Source organism: Vulpes lagopus, chromosome 12 (genome assembly GCF_018345385.1).
Source record: "Vulpes lagopus strain Blue_001 chromosome 12, ASM1834538v1, whole genome shotgun sequence".
NCBI lineage: Eukaryota > Metazoa > Chordata > Mammalia > Carnivora > Canidae > Vulpes > Vulpes lagopus.
The window spans coordinates 49,406,625-49,430,180 of NC_054835.1; the positions used below are offsets into that span (position 1 = coordinate 49,406,625).

At 45.1% G+C, this 23,556-nt stretch overlaps 1 protein-coding gene across 2 annotated transcripts in view; it reads right to left on the reverse strand.

Annotated features, from left to right (window-relative positions):
• Window positions 1-18,119, reverse strand: part of WIPI1 (WD repeat domain, phosphoinositide interacting 1) — a 32,339-nt gene extending 14,220 nt beyond the window's left edge. Inside the window, exons 1-5 of one of the 2 annotated variants that reach the window (XM_041724258.1) lie at window positions 17,924-18,061; window positions 16,983-17,145; window positions 11,883-11,965; window positions 10,273-10,442; window positions 5,212-5,308 (exon numbers count right to left, since the gene is read on the reverse strand). In XM_041724258.1, coding sequence (XP_041580192.1) covers window positions 5,212-5,308; window positions 10,273-10,442; window positions 11,883-11,965; window positions 16,983-17,017 — 385 coding nt within the window. In that variant the 5' untranslated portion in view covers window positions 17,018-17,145; window positions 17,924-18,061. Of the gene's footprint in view, window positions 1-5,211; window positions 5,309-10,272; window positions 10,443-11,882; window positions 11,966-16,982; window positions 17,146-17,923 lie in introns of both variants that reach the window. The other variant, XM_041724257.1, reaches the window with a different exon arrangement.
• Between the last annotated feature and the right edge of the window lie 5,437 nt (window positions 18,120-23,556).

Sequence of the window (23,556 nt, forward strand, 5' to 3'; positions counted from 1 at the left end):
GGCAGAGATGGGCCGAGGATATGGAGTCAAGACCCAGGTCTGTCTTCGACTCTGTAACTCTGGCTGAGTGATTTGTGGCCTTTTGAGGCTCACACGTTTATTATCCATGACATGAGGGGGCTACAGTGATCTTTCCAGCTTTAACATTCTAAGATGCCAAGTCTTCGTTTATTTACATCCTCCTCTGAAAATATCAAGGCCCATCTGTGTGGCAGGGAGAACGGGGAGGTTTTTGAGCAGAAAGCTTGGACTTCCGAGTTGCCCTTTAGAGTTCTTTTTTTTTTTTTAAATTTAATCGAAGTATAACTGACATATATAACATTATGTTTCAGATGCACAACATAATGATCGGATATTTGTATATAATGTATCACGAGTGAGGGATAGTCTAGTGAGTCTAGTTAACATCCGTCACCATAGGCAGGAAATTTTCTTCTCATGATGAGAGCTCTTAAAAGCTTACTCTCTTACCAACTTCCAAATATGCCACAGTGTTAGTAACTATAGTCTCCATGCTGTACATTACATCCTCATGACTTAGTTATAACTGGAAGTTTGTAACTTCTGACCCTCTTCGTCCATCCCCCCTCCCTCCCCATCTCCCCACCTCTGGAAACCACCAATCTGTTCTCTGTACCTTTTTTTTTTTTTTTTTAAGATTCTGCTTATAAGTGAGATTATACAGTATTTGTGGTATTTGTCTTTCTTTGACTTAACCCACATAGCATGATGCCCTCGAGGTCCATCCATGTTGTCCCCAATGGCAAGATTTCCCTTTCTTATGCCCAAATAACGTTCCATTGTACATATGTATGTACCACATTTTCTCGATCCGTTCATCCAATGGGCATTGGTGTTTCCATGTCGTGGCTGTTCTAAATAATGCCGCAGTGAACATGGGGGTGCAGATGATCTTTTTCGAGTTAATGTCTTCATTTTCTTCGGATAAATATCCAGAAGTGGAATTGCTGGGTCACATGGTAGTTCTGTTTTTAATTTTTTGAGGAACCTCTGTGCTGTTTTCCAGAGTGGCTGCACCAGTCTGCGTTCCCACCAGCAGTGCATGAGGCTCCTCCTTCCGCTGCATCCTCGCCAGCACTTTGTATCTGTCTTTTTGATATTAGCCATTCTGATGGGTGTGAGATGGCCTTCAGAGTTTTTGTTGTTGTTGTTGTTAAAGTGTAGATATCCCAGAAAAGAAGAAAAGCTTACATTTCTTCGAGTAACATCAAACCTTCGGTAGTATCTGACAGTGGGATGACACTAGACTCTAACAGGGAAAGTTCGATGGCCAGGGCAGGCGTACTCTGACACATTACACCTTATCTGAGAGCTTTGCCTCTGGGCTTGCGCATCTGCCAATCCACTTGAATTTAGCCAAGGGATCCTGCACACCAACCTTTGCAGACTTAATGAAGGTCCCCAGAAAGGCTTCCCACGAGTTTCTTAGATTTCACAGTTCTCAGAGTCAACCAGCTACAAGAATGCATTTTTATTCCTTCTGAAGCCCCCGAGGAAAACATCAAGAGCTCACTTGAGGCTTAGATATTACCATTCTCCTCGTCCTGTTTCCCATCACAGGTGTCACACTAAGCCTACTCCAGGAAGGAAATCAGCTTTGTCTCTGATATCATTTTACATCACAGAAAAGTCATAGTGTAAAAGACTTGCAGAGTCCAGAAAATACAAAGCAAGAGAAAAAAAAAATCACTCATTGGTCTAAAACCCAGAGGCTTTTCACCATTCTCAATATTCAAGCGTATTTTCTTCCAGTCTTTTTTCTATATAGGAATTCGGTTTTGGGCAGCCCCGGTGGCGCAGCAGTTTAGCGCCACCTGCAGCCCGGGGTGTGATCCTGGAGACCCGGGATCGAGTCCCACATCCGGCTCCCTGCATGGAGCCTGCTTCTCCCTCTGCCTGTGTCTCTGCCTCTCTTTCTCTCTCTCTCTGTGTCTCTCATGAATAAATTTAAAAAAAAAAAAAAAAGGAATTCGGTTTTGATGTGGTTTTTGGGTTTGCTTAAGAATTGACACACAGTCTCATGAATCACTGTCCACTCTAACTTCACTGAAATTGTTTGGCTGTAATTCTTCTGCAGTGGGAAAAGAAGTGCCTGTGATCGGTGCAAGAACCGATGGGATCGTCGGCTGGAATCAGAAGGAAGTCCCATGATTCTAGATCATCCTCACCTTGGAAGTTATAGTATGACTTGACAAACTTCAAGCAAATTAACAGCGACTTATACACTGCAGTTCCCTCTGGGTCGACTGATGTCTCAGAAGATGCTTTCCAAGTTTCACAAGTAGAAATCTCTGTATTTGCCAACGTTCTAGAGCCACTTACCCCACCTGTATTACCCTTTTTCAGAAGGAGCGCTGGCTTGGGCACAAACCGCTCCTTTGTTCTACCACACACACTGCCGTGTGGTATAGACGGTTCCCTCGATGTTCTGTAGAAGGTCTTGTTTACGGCACCGCCGAGTTCTGCAGTTGGCAGAGCTTGCGTGGAGATCTCCACCCTCACTGCTCAGCACACAGACTGCTGTGCTGGCAGGAAATTAACTTCGAGCCCCGTCTGGCCAAACCCTTTAAAGGAAACAGCCTGCAATCTTTGACACAACAGGATTGGCCGTGACATAAACACAGACGAAAGGAAGGAAATTTACAGCCGCATTAGATGCTGGGTGCGAAGCAATGGTAGAGCTCTGTGTATGGCATTTATTTATAATTCACTAGGTTACAATCCACTTGGCATCAGTGCGCTCCAGCCAGTTGGACAAGGGACTCCGTTTCTCTTGTGTACCCATTAAGCATTTATCAAATCGAGAGCCAGAGTTTCCGTCTTACGTCTCCGTTTAGAAAGTGGATGAGAGAAGGGCGACAAATAAAGGAGACTCCCCGTGTCTGAAAATTTTACATTCCTGGGTCTGACGGCTCAGAGTCAGCTGAGCGAGGAACTGGTCGTGTCCCTGCAAGTGCAGCTTTGACCATGTCAGGTTGCCCTCCAGGCAGGGGCTGGCTAGGGAGCGAGCCTCGCCTTTGCTCTCCCTGCCTGGACGTTAATCCGCCCCAAAAGAACTCTGTGGGATACACATTATCGTCTCTCTTTTGCTGGAGAACAAAGGGAGCTCAGTGGAAGTTGAGATGATAATTATAAATTGCAGGATTTGAAAAAGTCTTGGGCTATCTCTCCAAAGAATACCAAAGGTGTCGAAAGACTGTATTTGGGTCTTTGCAACCCGCCCGTGGTCTTTCAGAAGGAAATGCTAACTTTGTCCTTGAATCCATTCATAACGTTTATGGGAGGCAGAGAAAACACCTCCCACTGTTTCTAATTTTTCTTGTGATAAAATTATTCCTTTACAAATCATACCCATTCTCTCTAACATAAAATACAAGGGGCCCATCCACCCTTTCAAGCCTTCTTTACACCCTGTTTAAGCTGCAACAAGTGAGGCAACCAATGACTTTTTGGAGCTAACAAAAACACGTACATTTGTTATAAATTAAGAGTAGATGGGGAGAAACTGCTCTTCACGGGAGGAGTGGGCCCAGTCCTGCGGGCAGAGCTGTCTTGCAGGCTGAGCATGTGAAGCCAACCGCAGCGCTAATACACAGACCCCTCTGCTGGAGAGGGTACTGACCATGCCAACCCCTGCCTTTCAGAGAAATAGAGAACCAAGGCTGCTTCTAGCTTCCTGGCCACCTGGGTGGTCCCTTGCCCGAATCCATCAAGGTCTAACTCAGGTCCATTCCTGCATGAGATCTGCTCTGATTTGGCCACAGAACTGCTCCTGCCTGACCTATAGAAGAGCACATGTTCCTTTCAACTGTTTGCACCCCACGGTCCCACACTGGGTCCTAGCCCTGCAAAGTGCCAGAGCATTTGTCTTATACTCCATTACACAAAACACATTTGTCTCCGGGGTCTCGTGTGGCTGGATTTTGAGTCCCTGCTGGGTACGTGCCCTACCTATACCTGACAGCGCCTGCTGTGGCTCCAGGCACACGATACATCTTCAGTACCTACTTTCCCCGATCAGTTCAACCTCATATTTCTGGAACAAAAACCTGACCATCCACAGCTCCTTCACTTACCATCCTTCATTCTATGAAATATGCTTTAAAGTTATCATCTCACAGAATTTTACAATGGCCTCAATGCCTTTGATCTTTGAAAATATATTCTTTCATGGCTGAAATGTTAAAGCACTGAAGTTGACAGTAAAGGGCCATCTATGTAACTGAGAAGAGGGAAGGAGAGCAAGCATAGGAGATTCTACTGCATGGTGGGCTGGGAGCTGGTCACTTTCACAAACTTGACCTCTTGTCATTCTCAGGTGATCCTGCAAGATAGCTATTAGTTATCCCATTTTACAGAGAAAAAAATCTGAGGCTCAAAGGGCCTCGGGACTTGGGTTGGGCCATACAGACCCTGCAATTCAGTGAAAGTCAAAGGATTAGGAAACTGCTATAAACTGGAGGAGCCACTTACTGATCCTAAACTGGAATACAATCCCCAGATATTAACCTGAATCCCTGGAGACACCAGTTGTTCTCATGTGAGGACCCCCTACCCTCCCACATGATGAAGGGCTTCTTTCTCATTTACTTCTTGCTTAGTGAACCCCTATGCATTATCTGCTCTTTCAATCTACCAAATCCAATCTAGTCCCATTCTTACATGGCGCGCTGGTTAAACAGTGTGAGAACCGAAGGATTTAGTAAAGACCAGTATCCTAGCACTTCACCCACGTAGAGAGATTTCACTTTAAAATCATAAAACACATTCTTCATAGCCTTTTTCCTACTCCTGCAGACACACCAAGTCAAAACCTGCTTCTAATTATTACACCTACTCTGTACTGAACAATCACAGAAAATAATTAGGGGTAAACATGTTTTAATATCAGATGCATGAAATCTCCTACGCGTCTACCTTAAGTGTCTTAACACATTTGCTGAGAACGGGTCCCAGATGAAAGGGGTTTCTGGAAGGCCGCAGCTTTCCTGAAGGATGCACTGCTAACATAATTGGGATTTGCCACCATGAAGAGAAACCTCCCAGGTAAACACCACTGAGACTCAAAACCCATAAAAATACTGCCTTAGGTTTTCCAGTGAGGAGGGAATCCAGCCTGTGAAGGGAGCAGGTGGGGGTGAGACGGGGGTGGGTAGGGAGGGGGGCATCCCCCCTGATTTTGGAGCTCACCTGTTGGGTTTGCAGGAATATCCAGGATGGTTTTCAACAGCTTCATGTCTTTGATGTTGTGAATGTAGATGGCCTCCTCCAGACACACCAGCAGCCTCTGCAATCACACAGACTCATCAGTCCACTGGGCCAGTTCCTCCCAAAGGAACCAACCAAACAGAAATCACTCATCTTTCATGTAAGCCCTAAATTTGCTTCAAAGCCTAAAGGAGGAAGAATTTCAAGGATCGATTTGAAGATTATGTTTATGTATGCACATGCATGCACGCACACATTATCCACCTGAAGAGAACCATAAAACACAAGATCTTAAAAAACTTCATTTAAAATTTTAAAAAGACTTGTGTGGAGGTGCCTGGTTGGCTCAATTGGGTTAAGCGTCTGCCTTCGGCTCAGGTCATGATCTCAGGGTCCTGCAATCCAGCCCTGTCTTGGGCTCCCTGCTCAGTGGGGAGTCTGCTTCTCTCTCTGCCCTCAACCTCGTGCTCTCTCTCTCAAATGGATAAATAAAATCTTAAAAAAAAAAAAAATTGAGATTGTGTGTTTGTGTGTGTGGTACTTTCCCTTCTCTTTAGAACTGGAATTCCTGGACACTTCCTGATCAGACTCCCTTTACTATTTAGGACAATTTTGGGTAACCTTTTTGGTTCCTATTCCCACCAGACAGGCTCCCTTTCAATGTCCATAATGAAGTCTCCCTCTTGCAGACATGGGTTTCTTTACTCCTCCTGTATTACCAATCTTAGGCTTTACCCCCTCCAAAGAACTGCCAGCTTTACCTTTGTTCCACTCAACTCTCCTCCACACCTACTTTTTAAAAAATTTGTATTTATGTATTCAGGAGAGACACACAGAGAGGCAGAGACACAGGCAGAGGCAGAAGCAGGCTCCCTGCAGGGAGTCTGATGGGTGACTAGATCTCAGGACCCTGGGATCATGACCTGAGCCAAAGGCAAATGCAACTAGTGAGCCACCTGGGTGCCCCTCCACACTCACTTCTGTGTACTCTCTCTGGCCCTGGTATAGGGAATTGGAAAGCCCTTCTGCCCTCCTGTGCACACTCGGCCCCAGGGTGCCCCCTGCTCAGGGTCCCTCCCAGCTTGGCTCCTTTCCCTCTCCAGGGCAGGGAGGCCCTTCTCTTCCTTTTCAAATGAGGATTGTCAGGTGTAGAGGTTCTTCCCAATGGCCATGCTCCTACCAAGTGGAAACGGGCCGCGGGGTCGATGTTGGGTGTGTAAAGGAACGGAATGCATAGCTCAGTGCGATGTGGATGCTGGGTGCCAGTGAGGGGCTGTTGGGAAGGAGTTTTTGGTTGGGTAGCTCTTTCCTCACTCTAAGCAGCTGCCCATGACCCCTGCACAAGCCTGACTAGCTTCCTCTAAGCTGGTGGTTCTCAGGCTTTGATGAACCAGCCGAGCACCTAAGGGACAAGGCCTGGCCTCTCCCTGGAAATTCTGGTTTGGGAGGTTTTAAACAAGAACACTGGGTCATTCTGCTGCACACCTGAGTTTGAGGGCCACTGTTCTTAGGCCAGATCCTTTTATCGCACAAGACAACACTTACAGAGGAAGGCACCTAAAAATACTACAAAAGTCCCTAGGAGGTTCTCCTCCAAGGGACTAGACTGCCCTACTGTTTTCCCAGTATGACTTCTCACGGCTCAGAAAAATGAAGACCATCACTTTTACCAAGGAGAAAATAAGATGTAAATGTCTTCCTCAATTTTAATTAAGGCTCTGTGGCCACAAGTCTGAGCACCAAGGGGTAGGAAAAAAAATCTAATAGGGTCTCAAAATTGATGGCAAACATTCGCGTTTCTCTGAGAAACATAGTCCCTGAAACAAAGTCCTTGCCGTTTGCCAGCACTTTCTATGGTTTGGACTATAGTAGTATATGGTAATGTTCTTAGGTTTCTGACGTCCTCCTGTATCCCCATACCCAAGCCCCAGGACACTGGGTCCTCAACATATGCCTCTTGTAGGAACAGCCTCCACATCCAGCTCATGCCACCTGTCGGCATCCGTCCCACCAGCTGTCATAGCACCAGCTGCTCTGTGGCCCACTCAGTGAGTTTCAGGTCACCCCTGCTGGCCACAGACAAGAATTAAATGGGAGGGAAACAGAGAGATAACAGCAAGGGGTAAGAGGAGGCATCGTGTCCCAAGTTCCTGCGCAAGAGTCTTCTGGGGCCAGCATGACCCTGGAAACTGCTCTTTAGTGACCAACGTTCAGCCCTAGCAGAACCCTGGGTGGGCCTTCGACTCCGCTCGTTCCCAGTCACCTTGGCTCTCATCAACTGTTCTAGATTTTAGAAGTAATAACCCCTTTTAATGATTAAGAAAATATTGATAGCATCTGCCCTCAAGCATCAGATTCAGAGGTAGCTCCAGAGGCTTCGATCCAGGGGATGTGCAGCTGGATAACCCAGGGCCCCTCAGAACAGATGGTCAGACCACCGTCACAGTTTACATATGGAAATACATCAAATGTGTCCTCGTTATGCCACAGGATACATCTCCTCAATTAAGGACAAGGGGCATGACATTAACTGAGGGTGAGAAATCCCTTTACTAAATATTTTTCCTTTCTATATCCTTAGAAAAAAATAGAGATGTTCTCTCTGCATAACTCCCTACACAAATCTTTGATGGTTTCCTGTTGTTTTTTAAAAAAGGAACTGCACTGCCCAAAGACCCGCTGACTCCCACAGCAGGCAGGATGCGCAGCACTCACTCCTGTTCATTTCCTGCAGGGGGCGGCAGAGCCCTGGCATCATGGGACCCTGGCCCCGCAGGGAGGGGCTGCAGCAGGTGCCCAACCCCAGAGCTGCTAAGGCCCAAGCCTATGTTTTAAAAAAAAAGCACACCCCCCCCCCCCCCAACCAGGGCACCTGAGTGGCTCAGTTGGTTAAGTGTCTGCCTTCAGCTCAGGTCATGATCCTGGGGTCTTGGGATCGAGTCCCTAGTTGGGCTCCCTGCTCAGCGGGGAGCCTGCTTCTTCCTCTCCCTCTGATAAATAAAATCTTAAAGAAAAAAAGAGAAACTTCTTAGGAGAAAAAATGCTAAGGAGGAGAGAGGTGTCTAAGTGGGTTCCAATGAACCTGCCCATTCACAGCTGAGTAGTGCTAGGAGCACTGACCTTCTAAAGATGTTGGGGCAGGGGAGCCTCAAAAGTCACAGATGTTATACTGAGGACAGGGTGGCACTGAAAGGCTAGCAGACTCACACACTTGAGTAATCCTCTGTCCCATTTGGTAATGAAAATGTCAGAGAGCAAGTAAGAGAGAAATTACAGAAATAAATTCCATGGGTACTATTTGAAGGTTCTGATCTTTTAGGACTTTAGCCTAAACAATCTTTTTTTTTTTTTTAAGATTTTAAAAAAAGTATTTATTTCGGAGAGAGAGCATGAGCGGGGGTGGGCAGTAGAAGAGGGAGAGGGACAAGCAGACTCCCCACTGAGCAGGGAGCCTAATGCGGGGCTCCATCCTAGGGCCCTGAGATCATGATCTGAGCCAAAGGCAGACGCTCAACTGATTGAGCCATCCAGGCACCCCTGGCCTAAATAATCTTAAAAAGACAATCAGGTGCCAAAATAGAGATTTTAATTTTCATATACTGGCTATCACTGCATGCAAAGATAAAAAAGTTTTGCAATGAAATTTAATGTGCTACCAACAGATTTTAGAGAGAGCCCTTGAGCCAAGAATCAGGCTTAAAAACCTTCAAGTCAAAAACTCTCAAATTGCCTTTCCCTCCCTGGCCAAGAGCCTGGGCTTACTTCCTTCTTTACTCCTGCTCCTTACTTAAATAGCCCCACATCCTACTTCTTAGGCTCTCTTCAGTACACTGCTTTATATAGACCTAAGTGGGTATCCAATCAAAGTAGTTGACCAACTCAACGAAACAATCTCTTCCTTCTCATAAACGGAAGAGAGCACTTTATTTGTCTCATTTGTTAAAAAAAAAATATTAGCATTTAATAGTTTAGGTAAGAAGACAAGAAAACATTGTCCTTGATGAATGCAATGACCTCCATCATCCTGGAAATATTGAACAGAAAGATCTGCACAGTCATATAAAGAACGTTTGTTTACTTATTTAATAGGTGGTCAGGAAATGGATATTCACTGAGTATTTTTTTTCCACCAGGCACTGTCTTTTCTACTAGGCCTACAGTAGTGAACACAACAGATACAATGCCTGCCCTCATAGGATTTAAAATCTAATGATTTAAGATATACTCATTCATAGCCCCAAATATTTATTTAAGGAAATTTTTTTTTTAAGATTTTATTTATTTATTCATGAGAGACACAGAGAGAGACGGGGGGGGGGTAGGGGGGGCAGAGACACAGGCAGAGGGAGAAGCAGGCTCCACGCAGGGAGCTCGATGTGGGACTCGATCCCGGGTCTCCAGGATCATACCCTGGGCTGAAGGCGGTGCTAAACTGCTGAGCCACCGGGGCTGCCCAGGAAATTTTCTATTTTTAAAAAGAACATATTATATATTTGATATAAGAATAATCCTTCCTTTGACAAAAAAAGAAAAAAAGAAAGAAAAAGAAAAACACCACAAGTAAGATCTGTAGGGTGAGCCAGGACAAAGAAATGGGAGCATGAGCCTGGACACTTGAATCGCTGGGAATGTCCAAGGAGAGAGCAAGAGAACGGGTAGTTTTACAACTGCTTTCAGAGTGAGCTGGGGAGGGGAAGGCACACTCATCCTCAGGAATTTTGTTCTAAGAGGCATTACTGCTCACAGGACTAAGTCACAGCCAGATTTCTACCCAGCCTGCACCCAGCAGAAGAGGGTTCACTCCACCAGTGGCCAATGTTCGAGAAAGGACATGAGGCTGAAAAGGGCCAGGGAGGCCACATCACTGAAATGAGTACCCGGAGTAGGCTTATGATGTTCCCAATCATACTCGGCCTGAGTATTAAAATCCCTTTTAGAATCTGATGCTTGGTTTAGAAACATTCATCTTTACAGGTATTCATCTTTCTCTTTGGTGCCAATTAGCAGAAGCCCGGCAACCCCAAGAGGTCTCCCCGAATGTACCTGTCGGTTCAGCCTTATGGACAGGATGTTGCTGGAATAGCTGTAATTACAGATCTCTGTGCCTTTCTTGAAGTGATAGACGTTCATTTGCCGTGGCTTTGAGTGACTGACCACCACCACCAGGCTGCTGGAGAACAGGCGCTCCACGATGTAAACGTCTGGGATTTCGTCTGGGAGGGAGAGCAGACTGAGGTCACACAGATTTCAGCCTCCCCTGAGCTGAGCTGACACCAGTTAGCTGAAGGCCTCTAGGTCTTGCAGACTGGGCGCCCTCCATCAGCACACGTTTACAATGATTTTTCTTTCCCCTTGCAATGAAGCTTTAGCTGTTTCCCAAGGTAGTGATCGATTCCAATTGCCAATAGGTATTGGCCCTTGCCAATACCTAAAAAAAATGTTGGTGACCAGAACCCAGAGTCAGGTCTTTCAGAGCTTCCCATGATCCTGTGTGCGGTAAAATCAGCCCTAGGGCCCCACTGTTTGCTCTGTGAAACATATTTGGGAGGTTTGGCCACTCTCAATCTAACTTTTCTCCCTGAGAGGTTTCAAAGGAGTATCTACTCTGGGGAACCTCTGCTTTCAGGATTCCGGGCCCTGTTGCCAAGAGGTACACTATGGACAGACACCACCATGGTGGGGGTGGGTAGTAATCTAGTTGAATCTGTAACCTCTCCCCATCTTGCTGTGCTCCCTGGCCCTCTCTGCAATCCCTTTCCCATTGAAGACAAACTGGACATCTGTGCTATGACCAGGGAAGTACTTCTGTACTCAGAAAGAAGGTAAATAAGTAAGCCTCCCGAGTGCCCATAGGTAGACACCTCAGTGTTTTCCTGAGAACATTCTTTTTGTATGCTTGCCTTCCTTGTGCTTAGGCAGGTCTCACAGGGAATGACACAGGACAGATACAGAGTCAAGTATTCACAAAAATGGTGTGATAAAAGTAAGATCTTATAAATATATTAGGGACCCAATGTATTTATCTACCAAACCTTTCTTTCCAGGAAATCCAAAGATTGTGTATTCTTCACTATTACGATGGCATAAATTATTACTTACCCTGAGAAAGTAAGAGAGTCACACATCTAAGCTGCATTTTTTGGTAATATTCCTTAGAAGTACTTGAACATCTTCAATATGAGCTATGCAAATGGGATAGTGTTGCTTTAGTAAAACAAAGGAAAAAAAAAAAACAAAGAAAAGACTTCCATGACTGAATGAATGTTAGCAATATTCTACAGTCCCAGTACAATGGCCAAAAAAAAAAAAAAAAAAAAAAATCATAAGTGACCTTCTGGTTTGACAATTATAAAAACCAATGGCTGTGCATAGAAGTGTATGAAGAAGTGTCAACAATATGGTTTCAAACAAAGGATTTCTTAATATAAAAAGAAAATGTTACCTAAGATATTGCCAAATCAGGGTGCTTACTTGTGGGTTTTTTTTTTTTTTTTAAACCAAGTGGAGGCAATGATTTACATTTAAATCTGAAAAATACTGACTCCCTCAGGTTAACAATTAAGGTAGAAAAATGCAGACAGCTCAGGAGCACCGCAGATTAAAGTCTGGAGGGAGGATTTGGTGTCCCTGAAATCTCACACACACACACTTACTGCTTCCATGGACTTGGTCCAGATGCTCCACAGAACTCAAAGAAAACAGCTTATAACCGGCTTTGGTTCCAATTGCTAGGGATCTGTGGAAGATAAAGAGAGCATGGGAATGACAGGAGGTACTGTATTCCAGCCACAGATCTGCTGAAGATAGACATTCCCCTTCCCCCCAGTCTCCTAGTAGACAGACAAACATCCATCCTCAGGTATTTCGATATTTGATAACTATCTAAATGGTGAGGCACACCTTGTCAGGTAGGCAGGTACATTAAAATGACAAAGCGCAAAGATAACCGCACACACAGAGATGTGAAATGGTTAAGAGATCTGAAACTCATCCATAGAAATGTCAAGCCTACCAGCGACTATGCTTTCCCAACTGGACAGAAATAGGAAAAATATAAAATATAATGCTTAAGAATACTCATCCTGGTGCTACTCCCAAGACGATTAGGGGGCTCCTGTTTGTTTGAGAGGTACTTTACCAAGAGGTAAATTTTTCTATTTCCTTTTTTTTTTTTTTTTTTTTTTGCTTGATCATAGTGGGCACAGTCATTAGTAGGTACAAATTAATGGATGCATCCTTTCATTGCTTTTCACGAAAATATCCCAGATATTTTATAACAGTAGCTCTCATTCCCAAATGTATATTAAATTCACTTGGGAAGCTTTTAAAAAATACTAATTATTGTTTACTGTTGCTCTTCCAACCGAGAGCTTTTTTTTTTTTTAAGATTTTATTTATTTATTCATGAGACACACAGAGAGAAGCAGAGACACAGGCAGAGGTAGAAGCAGGCTCCCTGTAGGGAGCCTGATGCAGGATTTGATCCCAGGACCCCGGGGATCATGACCTGAATGAAAGGCAGATAATCAACCACTAAGCCACCCAGGTGCCCTCCAACCCTGAGCTTTTTATTTAATTGGATTCTTTCTTTCTTCTCTCCTTCCCTCCTTTTTTTCTTTCTTTCTTTTCTTTCTCTCCCACCTCCCATCTCTCTCTCTCTCTTTCTTCCTCTCTCTATTTTTTTTCTGTTTTTAGTTCAAGTACTTCAGTGTGCAGCCAGGGTTGAGAACTCTGCCTTATACCATGTTCCACAAAGCTAGTATCACAACCAAACAGCAAAACAAAAAATTAAACACCATCTGAAACAATACGGGCTAAAAAAAAAATCTTTTCTTATTTTCTCACTTTCAACCAACAGATAAAGACAGAGAGTAAACCCCAGTTGCCTTGGCTTTAGGATGAAAGCAAAGGAGTCAATTTTGTTCAGCAGCTGGGATCCCCAACCAGCTCTCTCCTACTTTGCCTTTAGCACCTCACTGATGAGCAAATCCTCACACAGAGCACACTCAGAATAAGCAGTCTGATCTTGAGCACTTCTACCCTTGGGAAGATGCGATGTCAGAGCTGAAACGGACCTTAAAATGGTCCTAAGTGGACCTAAAAATTAGCCCGGCTTCCTCATTTAAAACAAATATCTGAAAAGGTGAGATTTGTTCTTCACAGGGAAGCATATACGAACAGAAGCAGTTTACTGGGGCAAGTCTGGATGGCCAAGGCTCTGGTTTCATTAGCCTAAAAATAAAAAAGAGGAGATCACGTGATTTTCCCTGGAATTGTTTTTTTTCTACCCAAATGTTTGTTCTTCTCTGGGTCACAAGGATAGGAGAATATGGTCAACTTTTAACCAGTGCCTGAGACAGTGCCTCTGTCTCTCAGTCCTCCAACCTGCTGGGGGGCTAACGTGGTGTGCTGGACATCCGCATGAGAGCAGCTGTGCACCCAGAGCTGACCAACAGTAACTGGAGAGGCAAGCCAGCAGCATCTTAAAACTTCAAAACACAGCTCCAGGCAAAAGAATGAAACTGGACTAGCTGACACCATATACAAGTGTGAACTCAAAATGGATTAAAGATTTGAATGTAAGACCCAAAGCCATGAAACTCCTAGGAGAAAACACAGGCCGTAAGCTCCTTGGCATGGGTCTTCGAGATGATCTTTGGATCTTACTCCAAAGGCAAGGGAAACAAAAGCAAAAATAAACAAACAGGACTACGACAAACTAAAAAGTTTCTGCACAGCAAAGGAACCCATCAACAAAATGAAAAAACAATCCACTGGGTGGAAGAAAATATTTGCAACAAGGGGTTACTATCTGAAATATATAAATTCACATAACAAAAAAACAATCTGATTTAAAATTGGGAGAGGATCTGAATTGACATGCAGATAACCAACAGGTGCATGAAAAGATGCTCAACATCACTAATCATCAGGGGAATGGAAATCAAAACCACAATGAGATATTACCTTATACCTGTAAGAATGGCTATTATCAAAAAGATAAGAAATAACAAAGTGTTGGCGAAGATGCGGAGGAGAGGCAGCCCTCGTGCACTGGTAGAAATGTAAACTGGTGCAGCCACTCCAGAAAACAGTATGAAGGTTCCCCAAAAAATTAAAACTAAAACTATCCTATGATCCAGCAATTCCACTTCTGGATATCTTTTTATTTATTTATTTATTTATTATTTATTTTTTTCATGAGAGAAAGAGAGAGAGAGGCAGAGACACAGGCCGAGGGAGAAGCAGGCTCCATGCAGGGAGCCTGACATGGGACTTGATCCCAGGACTCCAAGATTATGCCCTAGGCCGAAGCCAGGTGCTAAACCGCTGAACCACCCAGGGATCCCCTCTGGGTATCTTTCTGAAGAAAAAATGAAAACGCTCCAAAAGATATATGCACCCCTATGTTCATTGCCATGTTATTTATAATAGCTGAGCTATGGAAACAATCTAAGTGTCCATCAGTGGATGAATGAATAAAGATGTGGCATGTACGTGTGCACATATACACATACACACACACTTCTCAGCCATGAAAAAATATGAAATCTTGCCATTTGCAGCAACAAGGATGAGAGTATTTTGCTAAATGAAATAAGTCAGATGGGGAAAGATAAATACCACATGATTTCACTTACATGTGGAATCTAAAAAAAAAAGAACACCAGAAGAAAGCAAAACCCAGACTCAGAGTTTACAGAGAATAGGTTGGTGGTTGCCAGATGGGAAGGGTGTTGGGTGGGGGGGTTACGAAATTGGTGAAGGAAATCAGGAAGAACGAACTTCCAGTCATAAAATAAATATGGGGATGACTGGGTGGCTCAGTGGTTGGGAGTCTGCCTTCGGCCCAGGGCATGATCCTGGAGTCCCGGGTTCGAGTCCCACATCGGGCTCCCTGAGTGGAGCCTGCTTCTCCCTCTGCCTGTGCCTCTGCCTCTCTCTCTGCATCTCTCATGAATAAATAAATAAAATCCTTTAAAAATAAAATAAATGTCATGGGGGCTAATGTACAACATGGGAAATACAGTAGCTAAAATCACATTAACTTTGTAAGTCAATAGATGCTTAGAACACTGATCATGGTGACCATTTCCCAGTGTATACAAATGTCTAATCACAACAGGTCATACACTTGAAACTAATATAATACTGTATGCCAATTATACCTCAACTTTAAAAGGCTCCTTTTTATTTCTAGGATTCAGAAAAAATGTTTTAAAATATACTCTGTAGGAACTACTGCTTTTAAACTTTTTTTCACACAGGACTTTTTCACATAAATATAGATGCGTTTAGTAGCACACTGAGGTTTCTAAAACTTGCAAGTGAGGGAAAAAATGTAACTAGAGTCTTGTGATATTAACCATAAGGTCTGGCAATTTAAAATAATTTTCAAACGTAAGCCCTGCTCCTAGAACAGAAGGATTTTATACATGAGAAAATGGCAATGTGATTACTGTTAGGTTTTAAATGATTGATCAATGGCCACAAAAGATGCTGAATCGAGGAGCTCAAAGTAAAATCTTATTTTATCTGTAAGGCCTTCCTGCAGGAAAAAAAAAAAAAAAAAATTCTCATCACCTCTCACAGGAATAGGGCTTGGGACAAATACATACCGCCAATCAAATGAAAAAATGTACCCAAAGTGTCTAGCACAGTGCCAAACATGAAGTATGATCCAAGAAGACTGGCAAGGGTTAGTTGTAGTACTGGATTTCAAACTCAGCCTACACTTACAGAAAAAGACACTCTGATACTCCTAAGTGCATTCGTAAGGGGCTTGACTTATTTTAAAATCCAATGTCATACCCTCTGTGGCTCAGAGCAACTGACTGTGACAAAAACTTTTATTTATAGGTGAGACAGAGCTGTCCAGCAGAGCTTTCATCCAAGAAAACAGAACTGACAGTAGAGACGAAGGAAATTAACTTTCCAACCACCCAACAGCTTTGAAAATAACATTTTTTACCCAAGTGCTACAGAAAGCTGGGGCTCGAGAGTAAAAACCAACATGACAAAAAAAAAAAAACCAACATGATTTTAAAAAGTCTAACAAACAATATCCACAAAGCAGAATTTAGAACATTTACTTCCAATAAGCAAACTGACTCCTCTCCTTGTCCTGTGTTCATTTGGGAAGGAAAACATTCTGGCATTTCAACAGCCATCCTCTCTTGCAAAATGCTTCTTACAACACGTCAAAATTTTATCTACACCATCATTTCTGTAAACTGCGGGTCTCAACCCATCAGTTGATCTTAAAAACAGTTCTGTGAGTTACAAACACCTTTAAAAGAGGGTCTCACACATAGGAGGGGTAAACACTGCTTAATGAAGCACTTTTCAGGGATATCCTATGCATGTGGGTATAAGGGAATGTTGTAATATGTTATTTCTTATCATGGATTATGGTTAAAAGAAAAAAAAAAAAAAGCCTGAAAGTCACTCATAAGTCACTCATGCAACCAAGCTGTCCAGCTACCCTATTACCCGATTACACATCCAGTTTTTTTTTTTTTTTCCAACAAAGGCATATTGTTTGGCATAGGGTGTTTTTAAACTGAAATACAAAGGGAATGGGAGCCAGATTTACTTATGGTACAGGATGGCCTTAATTACACCGCTGAATGTTCAATATTAGCACAGCCTCGTCAGAGGCAGCCAAGGCCCAAGCCTGAAGCCGGCTCCAAAACAAGGAACACAACAGAAACTGGTACAGCAGGAAGTGGGAAACTGGAAAGTGGACATCCCTGCTTGATGCTCTGGGTGCACATTCCAAAGGCATGATTCCATATGGTCCCGGGGACTGGCGTCTAACAAGTCCAGGCCGAGAGGGAAGGAAACAGGCGTTTGCTTCTCAGGGAGGGAATCCTCGAGATGTCTGCAATACAGCTCGGCAGCTCACTCTCTGGCCTGAGTCCAAATGTGCACATCGAAGTGAAACATTAAAAATCCGCTCAAAAAAAAAAACAAAAACAAAAAGCAACAGGGTGGAGCTCGTGGGGAGGGGGGGGTGGTCCGGGAAAGGGCTCTTGGCCTCGGGGGAGGGGAGGGGAGGGGACTCTGCCTCGCCGGAGGGGCTCGGTGAAAACAGGGAGAGGAGGGCTGGGAGGGTTTCTGACGCCCCGAGGCGGCCGGCCAGGTGCCCAGGGCTGGGCTGGGGCAGGGGCTGGCCCGGCCACAGGGATAGGCTGCCTCTTTGTCCCAGGCCCTGCCCAGATGCCACGTTGAGATGCTCAAGGACAAATGGGAAAGTTTTCCCCGTCTTCCCATCTTCTTGGGCCCCAACAACCTAGCCTGGGGTCAACTCGCCGCTGCCCGCTCCCCTCCCACCTCCTTTGTCTTGGCTTCCCCTCCCCCCCAGGCCCCCCTCTCGGGTCGCTCACCTCCGCCCCTGCCCCGGCCCCGCTCGGCCCGCGGACTCCCTCCCTGGCTCTGGCTCCCCGGCCCGCAGCGGGGGTGGGGGCGCTCGGAGCCCCTGCCGGGGAGGGGGAGGGGGAGGAGGAGGGGGAGGGGGAGCCCCCGCCCCCCGCCCCCCTGCGCCGAGCCAGCCCCGGGCCGCCCGGCCAGGCCGCCAACGCCCTCTTGGGGCGTAGGCCTGCGCCTCTCCGGCTGCAACTCCGCGGCCAGGACCGGACCCCCGCCCGCGACCTCCCCCCGGGCTCCCCGCAGGGCAGGCGCCGCGGCTTACGTGCAGTCCTGGTTGAAGGAGAAGCAGCTGAGCGCCGCCTCGACCCCGCCCGGGGGGCTTTCCGCCGCCTCGGCCTCCATCGGGGGCTCGACCCGGGGCAGCCGCAGCTCCGAGCCGGCGACAGCCACCTCAGCAGCCCGCTGGCGCCGGCTCCGCGGGCCGGGTCGCCTCCAGCCCCCCTCCGCCTCTGGCCCCGCCCGGGCCCGCCTCGCTCCGCCCCCTCCCCCCCCGCCCGGCCCCGGCCCCGGCCCCTCGTGCGGGTCCCGGCCAAACCTCGCCGCCGAGAGGCGGGGCCCCACCGCCGGCCGCCATTGGCTACGAGCCCACGCCCACGGCGCCGCCTTGGCCAATTGGCGACGGCTGCGGGCGGCCCGCCCCGGTGACGGCCCGCCCCCGGCTCGGTGAGGCGGCTCCCCATTGGACGAAGGCGCGTGACGCAGCGCTGCAGGCCACGTGGTGGTGTTGTCATTGCCAGATGCTGCGAAGCGGGAGTCGGGGAGCAGCAGCGCGGCTGAGGCCTCCGCCGCCCGCGTCCGCGGAGGGGCTGCGGCGACCAGGGCGGGCGGACGCGCTCGGTGTCACCCCGCCCAGACCGCTGTCACCAGTAGCTCTCTGCCTATTAAACTTAACAGCGTTTAGCAGAGAGCGTGAGACGCGGAAAGCCTCACCCTTCTGTAGAGTCTTCAAGCTGCCTAGGGAAAAAAGTTTCTGAGATGGGGATGCTAGAGCCGGAGAGATCTCGAGTTATTTTACCGATTGTCCTGCAGGGGAGAGCTCTTCCTGCATGCCAAGCACTGTCTTAACTGCGTGTAGTATCTCGCTGAATTCTTATAAAACGGGAAAATATGCTTTATGCTCGATTTTTTTAAAAACAGGGGCAACTGAGCAGCTAACGAGTCTGTCTAAAGTAACGCAACAAGTGGTAGAAAGTGGATTTGTCTGATTGCAAGGCCTGTGAACCAGACAATTCTGCTGGAAAGTTTGGCAGAGCCTATCTGATCTGTAGTTGAAAAAAATGAAAAAAAATGTGGGGCCCCTGGGTGGCTCAGCGTCTGCCTTGGGCTCAGTGCGTGACCCTGGGGTTCTGGGATCAAGCCCACATCAGGCTCCCTGCAGGGAGCTTGCTTCTCCTTCTGCCTGTGTCTCTGCCTCTCTGTGTCTCCCATGAATAAATAAATAAAATCTTTCAAAAAATGCGTTTAAGATGGTGTATTTGATGAAAGGGATGAGATCTTGAAGATGGCACAGTTCAGAACTCACATATTTAAGATGAATCCTGACAAGAGGCTCTCTTCCCAAGCTAAGTTCATGTTGCCATGTAGAATACCCAACCCAGTGTATAAATCAGTAGCTCTGCTGGCTTTGGATTTATATAATTCCTGATGAATTTTTTAAAAGATTTTATTTATTAATTTGAGAGAGGGAAAGCAAGCAGGAGGGGCAGAAGGAGCAGCAGACTCCACACTCAGCAGGGAACCTGATGTGGGGCTCCATCTCAGGATGCTGGAATCATGACCTGAACCAAAGGCAGACGCTTAACCGTAACCCAGGTGCCCCATTCTGATGAATTTTTAATTCATACTTTGCAAGTTGAGATGACATTTTGATTGTTATGCCACAGTAACTTTATCTATTTTGTGACTAAGCTATATATACGTGTGTGTATGGAAAACCGGACCTAGAATGGATGACTGAAGAACACTATTTCACTTAAATTTTTCTGGTTGCATTTCCGGTTTGGATTTTCTGAAATGCAAATATAAGAGTTTCTTCACTCCACACTCTCATTCTTTTCTCCCAACTGATGTAAAAATAGTTCAGCTCACAGATCCACCCACAGATATTGATTGCTCCTTAGTTGATTGCAAGGTGTTGTATAAACTATCCTCCCTGAAAAAAGCTTCTGTTTGGATGTTTTAACTGCATCATCTTTGTTACCTCTTGGAGCAAAGGTGCTTCTCCACACCACTCCCAGCTTGGCCATTTAGAAAACCAGGAGTCTGGTGGGCTAGGTGCAAGGTTGTTTGAAGAATTAAATGAAGTGCAGAATAAGGCTTTTTTTTTTTTTTTTTTTTTTTTTTTTTTTTTTACAGTGGAAGCTGTTATGCTCAATAGTTTGGACTTTATGGGCTAAAGTTGGGAGCTGGTGTTAGTTTTTGAGTAGGAGTGTTTCATGATAAAAGCAGTGTTTTAGACAGATAAACTCGGCCAGGGTGTGCAGAACAGATTAGAAGGGTGAAAAATTTAGACTAATGTGAAATTCTCAGAGTGACAGGACATGAAATACAGGCTATTGGATGGCAGCAAGACTAGAAAGGATAGGACAAACCCAAGAGAAACTTTTTTTCTATTGAAATATATTTGACATATAACATTGTGTGAATTTAAGGTGTATAGCATGTTGATTTGATACTTATACATTATAATATAATTGCACTGTGGCTATGATTAGCACCACTAACATGTCACACGAAGAGATATTTTGAGGCACTGCTGCCCAATAGAAAGATAATGAGCCAAAGAAAGAAAGAAAGAGAAAAAGAAAGAATAAAAATGTCAGCCACAGATGTAAATCCTATTTGTAATTTAAAATTTCCTAAAGCCACACTAAAAAAGGCAAAGAGAAATGAGTAGGTGAATTTCAGTAATATATCTAACACGATATGTCAAAAAATCTTATTTTAATGGGTAATCAGTGTAAAAGTACTAATCAGCCAGTTTCGATTATTTTCTGTTTGACATAAGTCATTAAAATCCAGTGTATCTTTTTTCACGTAGAACATACCTCGATTTACGCTGGCCACACTTAACAAGCCTATGTGGCTGGTAGCTATCTTACTGCTCAGTGGAGTTGGGGGAGAATAAACCGCAGAACCCGGTGGCTGATGGGGGAGGTGTGGTGTGGCAGGGAAGAGGAGGGAAGAGTCAAAGCCGATTCCGTGGTTAGGAAAATAGAAGCTTATGGTGCTGCTTTCAGAAGCTAGTGGTTTGGACAGGTATTCAGAAAGATGCAGTTAGTTATATGTTGATGCAGCAGAACTGAATGCTCATTGGGATTATGGTTCAGGCCTAGAGATGTGGGTATGTGGGAAAATTGATCATCTTCCCAGCCCCACCTTTCCTGTGAATGGTTCCCCTTGGGTGTTTCCCATTGAATTAATGGTCCACCGTCCACCACTACCCATGAGCACACAACATCCCAGGGCTACCTCAGCTGGACTTATTTTTCCCAAGATAATATCGAAATCTGTATATTTATATAAATACATTTTAAATAAATATTTTATATACCCCTATATTTTTGTGTAAAAATTTAAAATGTCCATGACCAACTCTAATAAAAAAAAAACAAAACAAAACACTGTGTGGGCCAAATTAAATAGACCAGCTGGCTGGATGTGGTTTGTGGAGGTCCAGTGTGTGACCTCTGTTCAAGGCATAAGCAGTCTCTTTGAGAAGCTCCACCCTCAAAAAAAAAAAAAAATTCCAAAGAAAATGTTACAAATAAATTCAGAGGTGTTAGATTCATTTCTGCTCAGGCTGATTTTTCTTTTTCTAAGTTCCAGTTCTAGGTTCTGTGGGAGAGGAAACTCCTGATTTATAGTGTTATGTTTATAGCATCCTAATCCTTCCACATTCTTGGAGCAGAAATTTCAACACCAAATAACAGAAGCAGAGGCTATCTGGAAGAAGAGGGATATACAACACTTCACCACAATAAAAACAAGACTTCAGCTTTTTGTCCTTCTTCCAAATGAAACGTCTAAGTGTCTGTCTTTTCCCAGACAAAATGTCTATTATTTCTAGGGAAACAGTAAATCAGCAAAATCTGGAAGAATAAAGCTGAGCTTGGGAATTAAGTATCCTTGGTAATACAAAATTGCAGACCACAGTTCAGCTAATGGGAAGACTTCCTATTTGTGCAGCAATCAGGTTGTAATTTTAAAATGCTGATGAGGGACTGCACAGGGCAATGACAGGGGAAGTTGGAAATGACACATCCTGTCTGACGCAACCCGCATGTCACCCAATATGGTTGTGCATAACACCCAACTGTCTATAATTAGAGTAACTATGAGGTGAACAAATACCATTCCTGTCCACTTCTTTGTATAAAAATCCATTCTATTTTTATAAAATCATGTCATAGGAAATAAGCTCCTTCTTCTTTTCTGATATGTTTCAGCACTCAGAACGTGAGCTGAAAGAGTAGAACCGGAATGGACAAGTGTGTGGTAGTCCTTTGAGAAAAGGATGAAGGAGGAAGGTCCTGGGGACTCGAGGTAGAATAGGTAAGCCTTGAGGGTAGGGAGAGAGAGGGAATGTGTCCCAGGCTCAAGGAGTCACCCCTCTGCTACCATTCTAGGGTAGGAGTTCCCTCCTACCTTACGGGGTTGGAGCGTAGGATGATTTCTGGGAAAGGAGGTGACCCCATCAGATTGGCAAACAGGAAGTACTCAGCCAGAGGCATGACTAAACAGCGGGCACAATTGGCCTTTTTAAAACTAATCACAGGCACAATCTGTGTGTGAGGGCATGGCTGCAGTGAATGAACAGCCCCTATAACGTGCCTTTGCTCCCAAAATGGAACCACTCTATCTGGCTTTATCAATTAAAAAAGGGAGGGTGGGGGCAAAGACCAATAACCATTCTAACATTCCTTGACTTACATATTTCGTCTCAAAAGCAAGAAACAATGACATTTCACTGAAGAGTGAACTAGTGTCTTTGTCTACATTCTCTCTCCCATCTGTCTTATTTTTGCTTCCAGAATAATCTTAAAATGCTGAGGCAAAATCACAAGTGCCCCCAAAATACTTGCTAATTGGCTGACATTCATGAAGACAGTAGCTTTCTATGTGTGCATTTGCAGACATACCTCGAGCTAATGGTCTGTTAGTCAAGGCAGTATAGAGAGGCTCCATCATGGAGATTTTGTTCCCTAAGGCCATTTTAAGACCAGCCAGGGGTACAGAGAAGTGTTCATTGGGTCAACCAATCGCCCCGACTGAGGTTTTAGACTATAGATATTGGTGACATCTGGAAATGGAAAGCAAAGCTTTATAGAAAGCTTGGCCTGAAGCCTGCCTCATGCATCTTCTCATTTAATGCTCACTACATGTCCTGTCCCAGAGATTTTAATCCCCATCACACAGCTGTGGAAACCAAGGTCGAGAGATGTTGGATAAATAGCTCAAGGTCCTAGGGCAGTTTGTGATAGAAATGTGGTTTTTTGCTCACCCTTTTACTGCACTCCCAGGCTGCTTCTCATTCCATGCTTCCTCTCGGACTGCTGTGCCTCAGAGCTGGTCATAGAATTGGCATCTTAACCTGTACTCCATTCTCTAAAGGGACAGAGAGGCAAAGGTAGAGAGACAGAGGGAGATTATGCCAAGAGGGCCACTGGCCAAGTGCAAGGGGCAGGACATCCAGCCTAGAGGTTTTCAAAAGGAGCCAAAGCTTTGCTTAGGTTTGTTACTGGTGGTACTACTAGAAGTATCTAGGAATAGCCTTTGCTCTCAGGTAAAAGATTAACCTGCACTCACGGGTGACGGTGGCTAGTTAAGTGGTGCTCTAGGACTCTGGGTTTCTTCCTGGTCTAGAGAGCTGGCATGAACAGTCACTATTCCTTG